The sequence below is a fragment of the Frankliniella occidentalis genome, unplaced genomic scaffold, assembly GCF_000697945.3.
Source record: "Frankliniella occidentalis isolate FOCC.00 unplaced genomic scaffold, Focc_3.1 Scaffold101, whole genome shotgun sequence".
Taxonomy (NCBI): domain Eukaryota; kingdom Metazoa; phylum Arthropoda; class Insecta; order Thysanoptera; family Thripidae; genus Frankliniella; species Frankliniella occidentalis.
Window position 1 is genome coordinate 123870 of NW_026267230.1, and position 11166 is coordinate 135035.

General features: G+C 53.1%; 2 protein-coding genes across 5 annotated transcripts in view; one reads left to right on the top strand and one right to left on the bottom strand.

Annotated features, from left to right (window-relative positions):
- Positions 1-6: 6 nt before the first annotated feature.
- Positions 7-4807, bottom strand: LOC113211801 (low-density lipoprotein receptor-related protein 3). Of its 3 annotated transcripts, none has more exons than XM_052269753.1 (11): positions 4696-4807; positions 3562-3643; positions 3326-3485; positions 2990-3246; positions 2554-2916; positions 2342-2461; positions 2033-2268; positions 1755-1939; positions 1464-1636; positions 1154-1377; positions 7-1061 (listed from the first exon to the last, which is right to left on the bottom strand). In XM_052269753.1, the coding sequence occupies exons 2-11, from the start codon at positions 3611-3613 to the stop codon at positions 906-908; spliced, it is 1926 nt and encodes a 641-aa protein (XP_052125713.1). In that variant the 5' UTR covers positions 3614-3643; positions 4696-4807; the 3' UTR covers positions 7-905. The 3 variants fall into 3 exon arrangements, with proteins under 3 accessions (XP_052125713.1, XP_026286069.1, XP_026286070.1); XM_026430284.2 differs by lacking the exon at positions 4696-4807 and adding an exon at positions 4113-4306; XM_026430285.2 differs by lacking the exon at positions 4696-4807 and adding an exon at positions 4259-4279.
- A 189-nt stretch (positions 4808-4996) lies between these two features.
- Positions 4997-11166, top strand: part of LOC113211802 (bestrophin-2) — a 13470-nt gene continuing 7300 nt past the window's right edge. The window contains exon 1 of one of the 2 annotated variants that reach the window (XM_052269739.1): positions 4997-5459. In XM_052269739.1, the coding sequence (XP_052125699.1) occupies positions 5389-5459 (71 nt within the window). In that variant the 5' untranslated portion in view covers positions 4997-5388. The remainder of the gene's footprint in view (positions 5460-11166) is intronic. The other variant, XM_026430287.2, reaches the window with a different exon arrangement.

The following is an 11166-nucleotide window of genomic DNA, read 5'->3' on the forward strand; positions in this document are numbered from 1 at the left end:
AGTCAGTAAAAGATATATTTTAAAAGTAATAGACAAATAATAATTGAAAAACATAAAAAGACTATCAGTGATTCAGAAGGGAGACTTTAAGCACACCTTACAAACAATACAATTTACAAAAAAATATGTAGTTTAACAAATATACGTTGCTGCATTGATATTTCATTTCTCAAATAGTAGCATGCACAATCATAAAATTGAGATTGATTGGTCAAAAGAAAATAATAAGGACGGTCTAAATCTCACGTGACAGTCATTTTTGCATACCATAAGTTATGAGGTATGGTGGAAAAGAAACTTGTGAGATAATGATTAAGTAAGATACAGTGTAGACAAATTCATAGCACTAAGCACATAAACCATAAGACAGAAACAAAAAAATTAAAACAAAAGGATTAAAAGGAGTAAGGGTTGTGGAGCTTCTAAGGGAAATCGGCTACTTTCTTATTAGTACAATCCTTGCTTTCTTCTAACCTCCAAGAGCATTAATTCAAGACATACTGTAAATAATATGGTAACTTGCCAGGAACATTGAGGCATTTTTACAATGGGTAAAATATAACAAGAAATAAAATTAAGCATAAACACAAAATAAGATTCTAATGGCAACAAAGTGATGTATTAATTAAAACCCACACAATTCACACTACTCTCTGATTTAGAACTCTTCTTGTGATCATAAAATGCTAGGAGTATTTTATCATGTAGGCTCTAAAATGTTTCAAAGAATTGATTCTCCTACACTTCACAGTGGGTTCAATACCATTTTCCTCTAATCCAAAAGCATGTGTGAACATTAGAATTGTAGTTCACAAGCCAAAAAAGACTTTTGGCTTTTCTCATAGAAAACATATCAACAACCTCAAAAATACCAGCATGCACTGGTTTGGATGACTAGGGAAAACTTATGCTATGCTCTCTTGGCTTGAAGACATAGAAGGTGATGGTGATGGTGATGGTGACGCCGGGGGTGTTTCCACAAGAGCTGCCACATCTGACCCTGCCTCTTCAGACACAGTTTCACTTTCATTGTTGATTGCCCGCAAAAGTGACTCCATTACCTGTAGACCGGGAACATGAAAATGTCAATGTCGTATATTAGAAAGTGAGGGGGGGAGAGAGATCTAGCATTAGAAACAGGAACTTAACGAACCTTGACTGTAGGTGGAGCAGCAAATTGGGGAGTTGAGGTTGATGATTGAGGAGCTTCTGACTGCTCTACTGCTGTTGGACTGTATGGGGGCAAAGCACTTTGTGGGGCTGGTGAATAGGGTGGAAGTGGGGGGAGGTCTGGAGGTAGCTGGGGTGGTCCTGACACTCGAGGGCTGCTGCGGCGACTAGACCCGTGTCGCCGAGATCTTCGACTGCGGTCGAGGCCTACAAATGTTGATGAAACGTTTTAAAGATCCCAAAAACATAATGCCTTAAGTAATGCATGCAGTTAAATCCATTTAAATGCTTACCATTGTGTACTCTTGGCTGAGTACCATTAGGATTTATAGAGTTTATAGAAAATGGGTAGACACAGGCAGGAGGCGGAGCTTCTCCAATAGCAACAGAGTAGGCTGGAGGTGGCTCACGGAAATAGAATTCTTCATCACCAGGGAAGGTTGACATTGGTGGAAGTGCACAAGACCTTTAGAACAAAAATAAAATTCAAATAAATGATATCCTTGATAAGATCCCGCTTACAAAAAAGGTGAGTTTGTTTCAGAATTGTTGAATTAATTATGGATTCAACTGAGGTAACCAACCTTGATGAGCCAGATCCTGTTTGTGAGGCAGCTGAAGTACTTTGATGTTGTGAGTTGCTGGCACTGCTTCCACTCCCAATGCCTTTGAGGCTCAGGCTATAAAGTCGACAAGTGCATCCAACAGCAATAACCAAAAGAAGACCGCACAATAAGGAACCCATGATTGCAGCAGTAATAACAGAATTCTGTTGTACAAACAAAACAAAACAAAAATGATTAAAATAATAGGAGATAAAGAATAAAGACTACATCAAAATACAATAGCATGAAAAACCTACCCGAATACAACCCTGTTCATCACTGCCGTCACCACAGTCATCCACACCATCACACCACAATCTTTCGGCTATTGTGCCTCCTGAGCCACACCCAAATGTGTCTCGGATGGTAAAGTCATGTTTGCAATGCATTTCGTCTGACCCATCATCACAATCCTCAACATAATTGCATCGTTCAGATGGACGGTAACAACCTCGTCCATTGGTACAAGCAATAGCATCTTTACAATTGGGCTCTGAAACAGAAAAAATGAGAGATAAATAGAGTGTTTGGCAAATAGAAAACAACACTAGGATAAAAAATCTTACCACAATCCATTTCATCTTCCCCAAGAGGGCAATCCAATTGACCATTACAACGGTCCAAATAAGGAGAATAACATTTCCCTGCTTGAGAGCCACATTCAACCTGCCCATCAGGACAAACACCTGAGGAAAGTCACAAGCATTGTTTAGATTTCATTGTTGCTCGTTATTTGTGGCAATTCCTGGAGATTAGATTTACAAATTACACTACATACCACAATCTGCTTCATCTGTGAAGTCTCGGCAATCAGGAACACCATCACAAGTCTGAGATACTAGATAACATCCACGAGTGTAACAAGGCAACGACCCTTTGCTGCACTCTCGACAGCCATCTTCATCTAAGCCTGACAAACGACAATCACGGTGACCATCACACCTTTGGGTATGGTTGTTGAAACAACCAAAGTCTAATGGACCACACTCCACATCATGCGGATTGCGACAGTGGCTCTTGGGGCAGTTGACTTCATCAGCACCATCTTGACATTGTGCTATCCCATCACAACGCCACATTGGAAGTACACACTTTCCATTATCACATCTAATTTGACCTTCTGCACATCCAATTCTTGGGCCTAAGGGAGTAGTAAAAGTTAAATAGCTGAAGAGGAACAACACAAAACGGAGGGTTCAGTTATTTAAACTTACTAAAAGTATAGTGAAGCTGGAAGCCACGTCTTGAAAAATGATTTCCAACAGAGTGGAATTTTATATGGACACTTTTCCCAGGATTAGTGACAGTAAATACCCGTTGTCTTATTGTTTCATTGTGGCCACAAAGCTGCTGGTTTGTCGTGGGACGTCCCAATTCATTAAATGGAACTGAGAGCCAGCTATGAGTGCAACATGGGCCAAAAGTTTCCATGAGGCATTTCAAGCCTTGTTCCATTTCCAGATCTTGAATACTAAAATTTGTCACACAAGTGTCAGATAAATTTTCCAAAGTTAGAGGAAACAATACAGTTTAGATTTAAGGTAACTTACACAATAGTTAGGGACTGAACATGGTCTGCAGGTGGGAACAGATACCATGTGCAGCTTGTAGAGTTAGGGTATGGTTGAGGGTAATTAGGGCTGTTGATTGTACCCTCCCAATTTTTCAAGATGCCGTTGCATGTTGATGCAAACCCACTGTTTACAAATGCTGAAAAACATATAAATTAGAAGAGTTTTGCAGGGCATATTGGTCAATCTAAAACTTACACTGAATGTTAACTTACCAAGTAGAATAGAAAGAAAGAGTTGGAAAGGGACACTTACAGTTGAAAACATTGTGACTTTTCTAGATCCTTATCACATTATCTGGAAAAAAAATAAAATCACAAACACGGAAGTAATCAAGGAAAAAAAGATGGTTAGATAATACTTTTGATTTGATATCCATAATGTGTTATTAGACAATGATTATGCTCTTAAGACGAGATTAGCAGTTGTTTAAAATAAAATAAGAATTTATAACATAAACACAACCTACAGGAATGCACAAGTGAAAAAAAAATACAACCAAAACAAAGCATGCCAGAACCAATGGGTTAAATGACAACCAAAACAATTGGACCTTGAAACTCATTTCCACATTTTGCAAAAGATGCACAGCCCAAAGATTCCTCATCCACATTCATACGTTTTGCAAAGTTATGGAAACAACAACCTCTCTGGTCGAACTTGCATACATTGGGATAAATAATTGTGAATTGTGTGAATGTGAGAAGTACTACGTCGAAATCCAGCAGACCTATTTCGTGCAGTCACGGTCATCCAAAAGCCTTACCAATCACTGAGGCACCATTCTAAAACTTTTGAACACCACGGTCATCACTCAACACTTAACAAAATCAGATTTTCCCCGTGCAAATGGGAAAAAACTGTGATCCACCTTCAAATGAATGTTGACAATGTTTGACAAAACATGCTTGCCTTGCAGAAATCTTTTTATGAAAATCCAACAGCTGAGCATCTCTGAAGACGAAGACAAATCAGAACTTCAGTACAGTTGAACGTAATATGAAAAATTCATTTAACCTAAATAACAAACTCAGAACTGTCATCCGAACGGTAGATAAGAAAGTTAACAGCCAGTAAAGTTCATTGGATTTCGATATGAGGCTAAATAAGGGATGGAAGCTTCGACACTGGTTCCAAAATCTTGTGTTGGTGGGTCCAGTAAAAGCGCCATCATGTACAGAACTGAACTAGGTTTCGGACATTTGGCCCCAAACATAATGAGAAATTAAGCGTTCACACCATTTTTGGCGCTCACTTGCAATGCGAAGCCACGGTAAACATTTTTAACTTTCAGGCTTTGTTTGTTCACGTAGGCAAGTGCATGAAACAAGGGGAAAGATCGACAGTACCACGAGATAGCCGCATCCACTGGAAGACGGCAGAGAGCGAGGGAGGGGCAGTGGCACACCGTATGGATCCACTTGTTATTTCGTCTTGCTGATTTGCGCTTCCAGCGAGGTCCTGGTCCTGGTCCTGCGGGCGCGTTTGGCTCATCGCGACGCCCCCCCCCCCCTTCATTTCCCCCCTAACCCGCCACCCGCCGTCGCGACGGCAGCTGGCGCGTGGCGTGGCGCCGCGCTGCGTTTTGGCTGGGGCGTGGAGTCGCGCCGAGTTGAGCAGTTGAGCCGAGCGGCTTTGGCTGCGCAGCGCCGCGCCGCGCCCGCCGCGCCCTCCTCAGTCGACGCCTGGGCCCCGCCGCAGGCTGTCCCCGCGGACCTCTCCGCGACCGACTCGCGGCCCTCGCGGGGGAGGATTGGCGCCAGGCGTCGCGGCGCCCGCGGCAGTGTCGTTTCGGTGCACGTGGTGTCAACGCCCCCCCCCCCTCCCCCGCTTCGCCACCCCTTTTCCAGCTGCGTTTGTTGACACTCGTGGCGTGGCGAGCCGGCGCTCCGGCAGCAGACGACAGGATGACCACCGGCCGCCGTCTGCTGGCGCTGGTGTCGCCGAAAGTGCAGTGATTGACTGACCGGGAGGAGGGACTGTGCAAAGCCACCGGTGCCTGCGACATTCGTGATTGACATAAGTGAGGAACAGCAGACAGCATGACGGTGACGTACACGGCCGAGGTCGCAACTTGCCGGGGCTTCGGGTGTTTCCTCAAGCTCTTGACTCGGTGAGTTGTCATCATGTCCTTGGACTGGGCTGGGCTGATACCTCCCGCACCTATGGCGGGGGCGGGGTACCTGGGGCAGCCCTGTCACGGCGAGTGTCCGCACGTATGATTCCCTTCCTGGGCCTGCCACCTGCCTCCATATTGCCCCCCCCCCCCCTTAGAATAGGAAAAATGGACAAGGTGGGGGGGGGGGGGGGGTGTTTTGAACGCCGGCGATTGCTGGGAAAGAACGGATTGCGCCTATATTAGGGGCATTTTCCCTCGCTCGTGTGCGGCGTAGCCAATTGTGCAAATGTTAACGAGAGGTTTAGGGGGGGGGGGAGGTAATAATGCAGGGAACGTCGCCACCCCCGGGGAAGGGGTGGCGGTAGAGGAGGGGGAACATCACGCGACTTTTCTGGAATGAGAAGTCTAGTCGGCGTTCTGTGTGGGTGTCGTGTCGGTACAGGAGAGCTTGGCATGCCGTGGCGTGCGGCGCCGGCGCCACGAGTGCCGCGGGCTTGGCCGCGGGGTCAGTGCGCCGGTGGTGCGTGACCACAGACTATAGGCCGCAAACCGAGCTACGCCCTTAGTTGGCCTTCGACACAACACTGGAGTCGTAGATGTACCCTATTCCCGCCCTGCGACTGTGACGGACACCACCCTTTATTTCACGGTTTATGACGGCACTAACGGCACTGGGGGAGAATGGGAAGGGGTGTTATCGCCTATGTCATTCAACTTAAAGAAAGATGTAACGTTACGCCCCTGAGATGCGTGACGTACACTGCCTACTGCCTCCCCTTGCCACCCGGCGACCCGGGTCAGCCCCAGGCTGCAGGACGGGGAACTCAGCAGCAGCGGCCAGCAAGCTACGGCGGCCTCGTATGGATGGTGAAACCAGAGACAGTGAGGTACGCGTCCCGTACTGCCGTACCTTGCTGCAGGCAGGCAGGGCCGCGGGGGAAACTGCGGCGTCAGGTGACTCCCTCGGGGGCCGCTCGGGGCCGGGCCGGGCCGGGCCGCCGTCACGGCGGAGGAGGCTGCCGTCGGCAACGTGACGACCGCGTCCGACTTTACCGCGACACTTCATTGGGCAGACGTCAGCGGCAAAGACAGCAGCGGCCGCGGCAGGCTGGCGCGGGTGCGACCCGTAGTAGCGGTGGCACGAGTGGAAACATCAACGCTCATCACCCCACGGGCGCGGCATTGACTTTGAACTGCCCAATGCACGGGACACGCGCTGGAAGTGGGTCGTCGGGCGCTCCCGCCGCCGGCGCGCGTTACAAACGTCCGTGTAGCGATGCATGGTTGGAGCGAGCAGGCGACCAAGGAGGGACTTCCCCGCATGTGAAGGGGAGCACTATACTTCGTGGAGTCATATTGGCCCTGCCAAACTGCAAGAAAAGACTTGTATTTGTAAAGGAGGTCAGTAAGAAACCGTCGGGCTCGTGTCGCGTGTCGCCGCGGTGCGTCAAAAGGCAGGAACCGCGCGCTGTCGCCCCGCCGCCGGGGCCTCGTGGCTTTCACGCCGCCTAGGTAAACAAGGGCGTCATCGTCATCCTCGTGCCGAGCCCAGCCGAGCCCAGCCGGCGCACGCGCCGCGCCTCTCGCCGGCTCTGAAAGCGAGCTGATAGCGAGCCGAACGCCGTGATAGCAGTTACCCCGTCCCGCCCCGCTCCAGTCAGGAAAACCATTGCAATGCATCAATCCCCACCCCTCCGTAGTTCACATTCATGAACGCGCCGCGCGAACTTTGTGGCTGGAAGCTTTACATTCCCTGTTCCCTGTCTTGTATTGGTCCGCACTGGTCAGGCCAGTGACCACCGCTCCAGGCAAGTGCAAAGGCACTGCACGCCCCCAACCCCGCAGCACAGCGCCGGGCCGCCAGAGCGATCAATATGAGGGGCGGGAGCCGCGCTGGAGTACAATAAAGCATCCCGGTAAAGCTGAAATGCAAGAATGCAGGCAACAAGAAAACGGAAATCAGCATGTTAAAGTATAGCGATTTCCGTTTTCTTCTTTCCCGCGTTATTCTGCATTTTAGCATTACCGGAATGCTTTTTTCCCTGTTAAAAATATTTCATTACATTTTCGTCACATGTTGTGAAGCTATTTCTATTAGAGTTTCGTAACGATATTTAATAACTTTTTCAATACTCATTTTGGAATTTCATAACATTTTAATGAAATTCCACAATACGCAATGAAACGTCATTAAATATCATTACGAAAATCCAATGAAAATAGCTTCACAACATGTAATGAAAATGTAAAGAAATATTTTTAACAGGGCGCGCGGGGTGCACGGCCTCTGCGGGGAAGGCCAGGAGGAGACGGGCCCGGCCCGACGGACCCTTCGGTCACGTGGTCTCCGATGACGTCCTCCGGCCCGACCGAAGCAGACCTTTGACAGCCCCTCGCGGGGGCCTCTGCTCCACTGGCCTCGGGCCTCGGCGCCGCTCTGTTTGCCGGCCGCGACCATGTGCGAGTATAGTTCGGGTGGGGGAGGCAGATAAGCGTGGGATAAGTTTGCTTATCGCAGAAGGTGTTGCAGTTTGGAGTAGCCGTTACACACACCAAGCGTGCAGCCTCTCAGATTGTGGTCTCTTCAGAAAGTCTAAGGGGAGGGGAGGGGGGGGGGGGTCCTTGTTGTGTTGCGTTTAGGCCGGGAAGTTCGCGTGATCCGATAGCGGCAGCGGCACGGGTGGGTAGTCCCTCATTTGAAAGAGACTTGGAACGAAGTCAATGAAACGTATGAACGCACTCTGCAACGACATACAGCAGGGCGGTGTACGAAGGCGTAGGGTGGTACGATAACGTGCTCTGATCCTAGACGTAGGTAGCCACCGATGCAGACGGCGACGACCCGCAGCTGCAGCAGCGCCGGCAGCAGGTCAAGGAGGCTGCGGCCGAGGACGCCGGTGACGCAGCGCACGTTCGCGTTTGCACTGGAATGCCGCCGCCAATGAGTGCCGTCGGGCTGGTGCGGTGGCGCCGGACCCGGCCCGAGTCCGAGACACAAGGCGGGACATTATACTCGAGCAGAGCGAGTTCGCCTTGTGTTGCGGCAATATTGCGGAAAGTCCGGTGCGGCGGCGTCGCCGGGTAAAAACGGCCCGAAGGCCTGCCGCCTGAGGTACTCTGCTCGGACGACGTTTGTCCGCACCACGTCCAACAGACACGCGTGGGGTTACCTCCGCCCTGCCGCCCCCGCCCCCGCCCGTCGTGTCCCGTGAGGTGCGTTGAATTGAATGACTGCCCCCGTTGGCCGCAGGGGCAGCAGGGGCAGCAGGTCCCCGCGCCCGCCCGTGCACTTCCTCGTATGGGAGGGGGAGCGCGGCCGCGGAGTTATTTGCATCTCGTCCTCTGGCATGCACTCGGTTGCATCGGCGGCCTCCTGACCCCGCCCCTCTTCGGCACGGCCTCGCCCCCCCCCCCCCCCCACCACAATACAGCGCGTACATGAACATGCCGCTCATGTCGCTGCTGATAAATTTTATGGCCCAGTTTCATTCCGGCTGCCCCCTCCTTTTCCTTCTCCTGACGCTCCGCTCCAATGGGCGTGAGTAAATGAATGGGTTTCGGATTGGACCGTGCGGGGGGCAAGGCAACAGGGTTCTATGCTAGTGTTGGAGCGACGCGACGGGGAAGTCCCCCCGCGGCAGCAGCGCGCCGATCACCGATCACGAGGCTGTGGGGTGCGTGTGGCCGGGCGGCGCGGCGCCGCGTCCTCGGCGGCACCTGCACGCACGCGCACTAGTGCCGCGGCCGCAACAATCTTCCCCTTCGCGCTGACGTTATTTCCATCCATCGGATAGGACGCCATCGACCATCGCACGGTCGTCCGCCGCGTCTCCAGCCGCCCGCCGGCTACTTCCGGTGCGCGTGTGTCCCTGCTTCCGCTCCGCCCCCCTCCCCCTCTGCCCCTGCTCCCGCCCCTGGACGTCGCCGTCACACCGGACGCGCGCGCGTAGTACTTCACTACGGCGGCAGCGTGCATACACACACACACGCGCCGTTAAATGTCACGATATGGCCGGCCTTTCCTGTGCGCTACCCGCGCCGTGTCTGCGCCGTGTCTGCGCCGGCACGACTGTCGGCGGCGTCCTCGTGACGGGGGAGACACAATAACGCGCGGCCAATCTCCCCTGTTGGCGGTGTAGAAGCGTTGTTCCTGCTGCGAGTGGTGCAACATTCGAGCTGAGCCGGGCCTCTGTCTCTCGGTGAGATGAGCTGCCAAGCCAAAAGCGAGCGCGAGCTTTGCGCCGCACCCGCGTCCTTCGCGGGACGCTGCTCCCCGCGGTACGGGACGGGCGGCCCGAGGGGCGGCCTACACTACCTACACATGACATGACGGCGGGGCGTGCCGAGCCGAGCCGAGGAGGTTGACGTCACGGGTCTCTTCTCTCCTCGTCGCTATCCTGATCCTCGCCGCTCCTGCGGTTCTCGGTAAACTGATTGAGGTGTAATTACCTGGTCAGCGCGGAGGAGGCGGGAGGTAGGCCCGAGGCCCGGCCAGGCCCGGCCGCGGCCCACTCAACCTGTGCGAGAGATACCGCGGAATGTCTCGTGGTGCGTGAGTGAGTGAGTGAGCGAGACAGCTGAGGCTCAAATAGTTTTCGCCTATCTGTTGTCTCTCTCGCACTCGCACCTCTTCGAATCACTTATTCTTTTTCGTTTTATGGCCGTACGTTTGGCCACGCCAGGCACGTGGTGCGGGCCAAAAGAAATAATTCTGTGTGAGTTTGGACCTGACGGCGGCCTGTGCTGCTGAAGCCGGGCGGGGCGGCCTGGTCAGGAGGAGGCTGGGGCTTTAGTGATTACTGTTTCCAGTTTGTTGGCGCTATCTCTAATCAGGCTCGGCGGGCGCGGGGCAGGTCTATGGCTATGCATGGCAATGAGGTGTCGGCGAGGGGTCGGGGTTGGACCCCGTGCGGCCGCCTGCACCCCCGCCCCGACCTCCGCTCCACGCCGCTCCCCCGCCCACCGCCCCTTGCGGTGCTAAGTACAGGGAGCCGCGCGGGTTGCTGCTGTCAGCCGTCAGCCGGGGCGGCTTTGTAAGGCCCCTATGGTCTTGGACGGAGCCGCCGGGAACGCCCTGTCCCGCCCCCGCCTTTGCCGTGCCGCCCTCGGCCCCGCTGTCTCCGCCCCTGATTCGAGAGTGGCGTCTCTCGGACGTTCGCCGGCCCCCTTCGCTTCGGGCGGCTCTGTCGCTGCCACTGTTGAGGGCGAACACCCTTCATGGTACTGACGAGTTTACTCAGGACGAAGTCCACCTGAACCCGCACCAGCTACCAGCTACCCCACATACAGTCTGTTCTCGGGGCGTTCGCGTTCACCTCACCTCGCACCCACCCCCGCCAGCCTCCTCCCCCCGCCCCGGGCGCCGCGCCGCTTGCCGCCCTGCGCTTCCCCCTTACTCGGTCACCTCCATTGTTTGCCCGCCGCCGAACTCTGCACTCGTAAATCGCGTATTTAGGGGTAGGCGGCCGGGCTGGGCGGCGGCCACCCCGCCGATCGCCTACGTTTGTGGGCAGTAGGGCCTTTCGGCTGGCCTTCGGTGCGCGGGCGCGGGGCCGCGGGGCGGGGACCAGCATTGTGCCCGACAGAGTCAACTGCTCGAGCTTCACGCGGCGCTGGCGGTGGCGTTCACTTCCGGTGCTAAGTGATGCCAGTGTAGGGCGGCCGTGAACGTGCCAAAGGGACGCGGCGGGGGCGGGGGTGG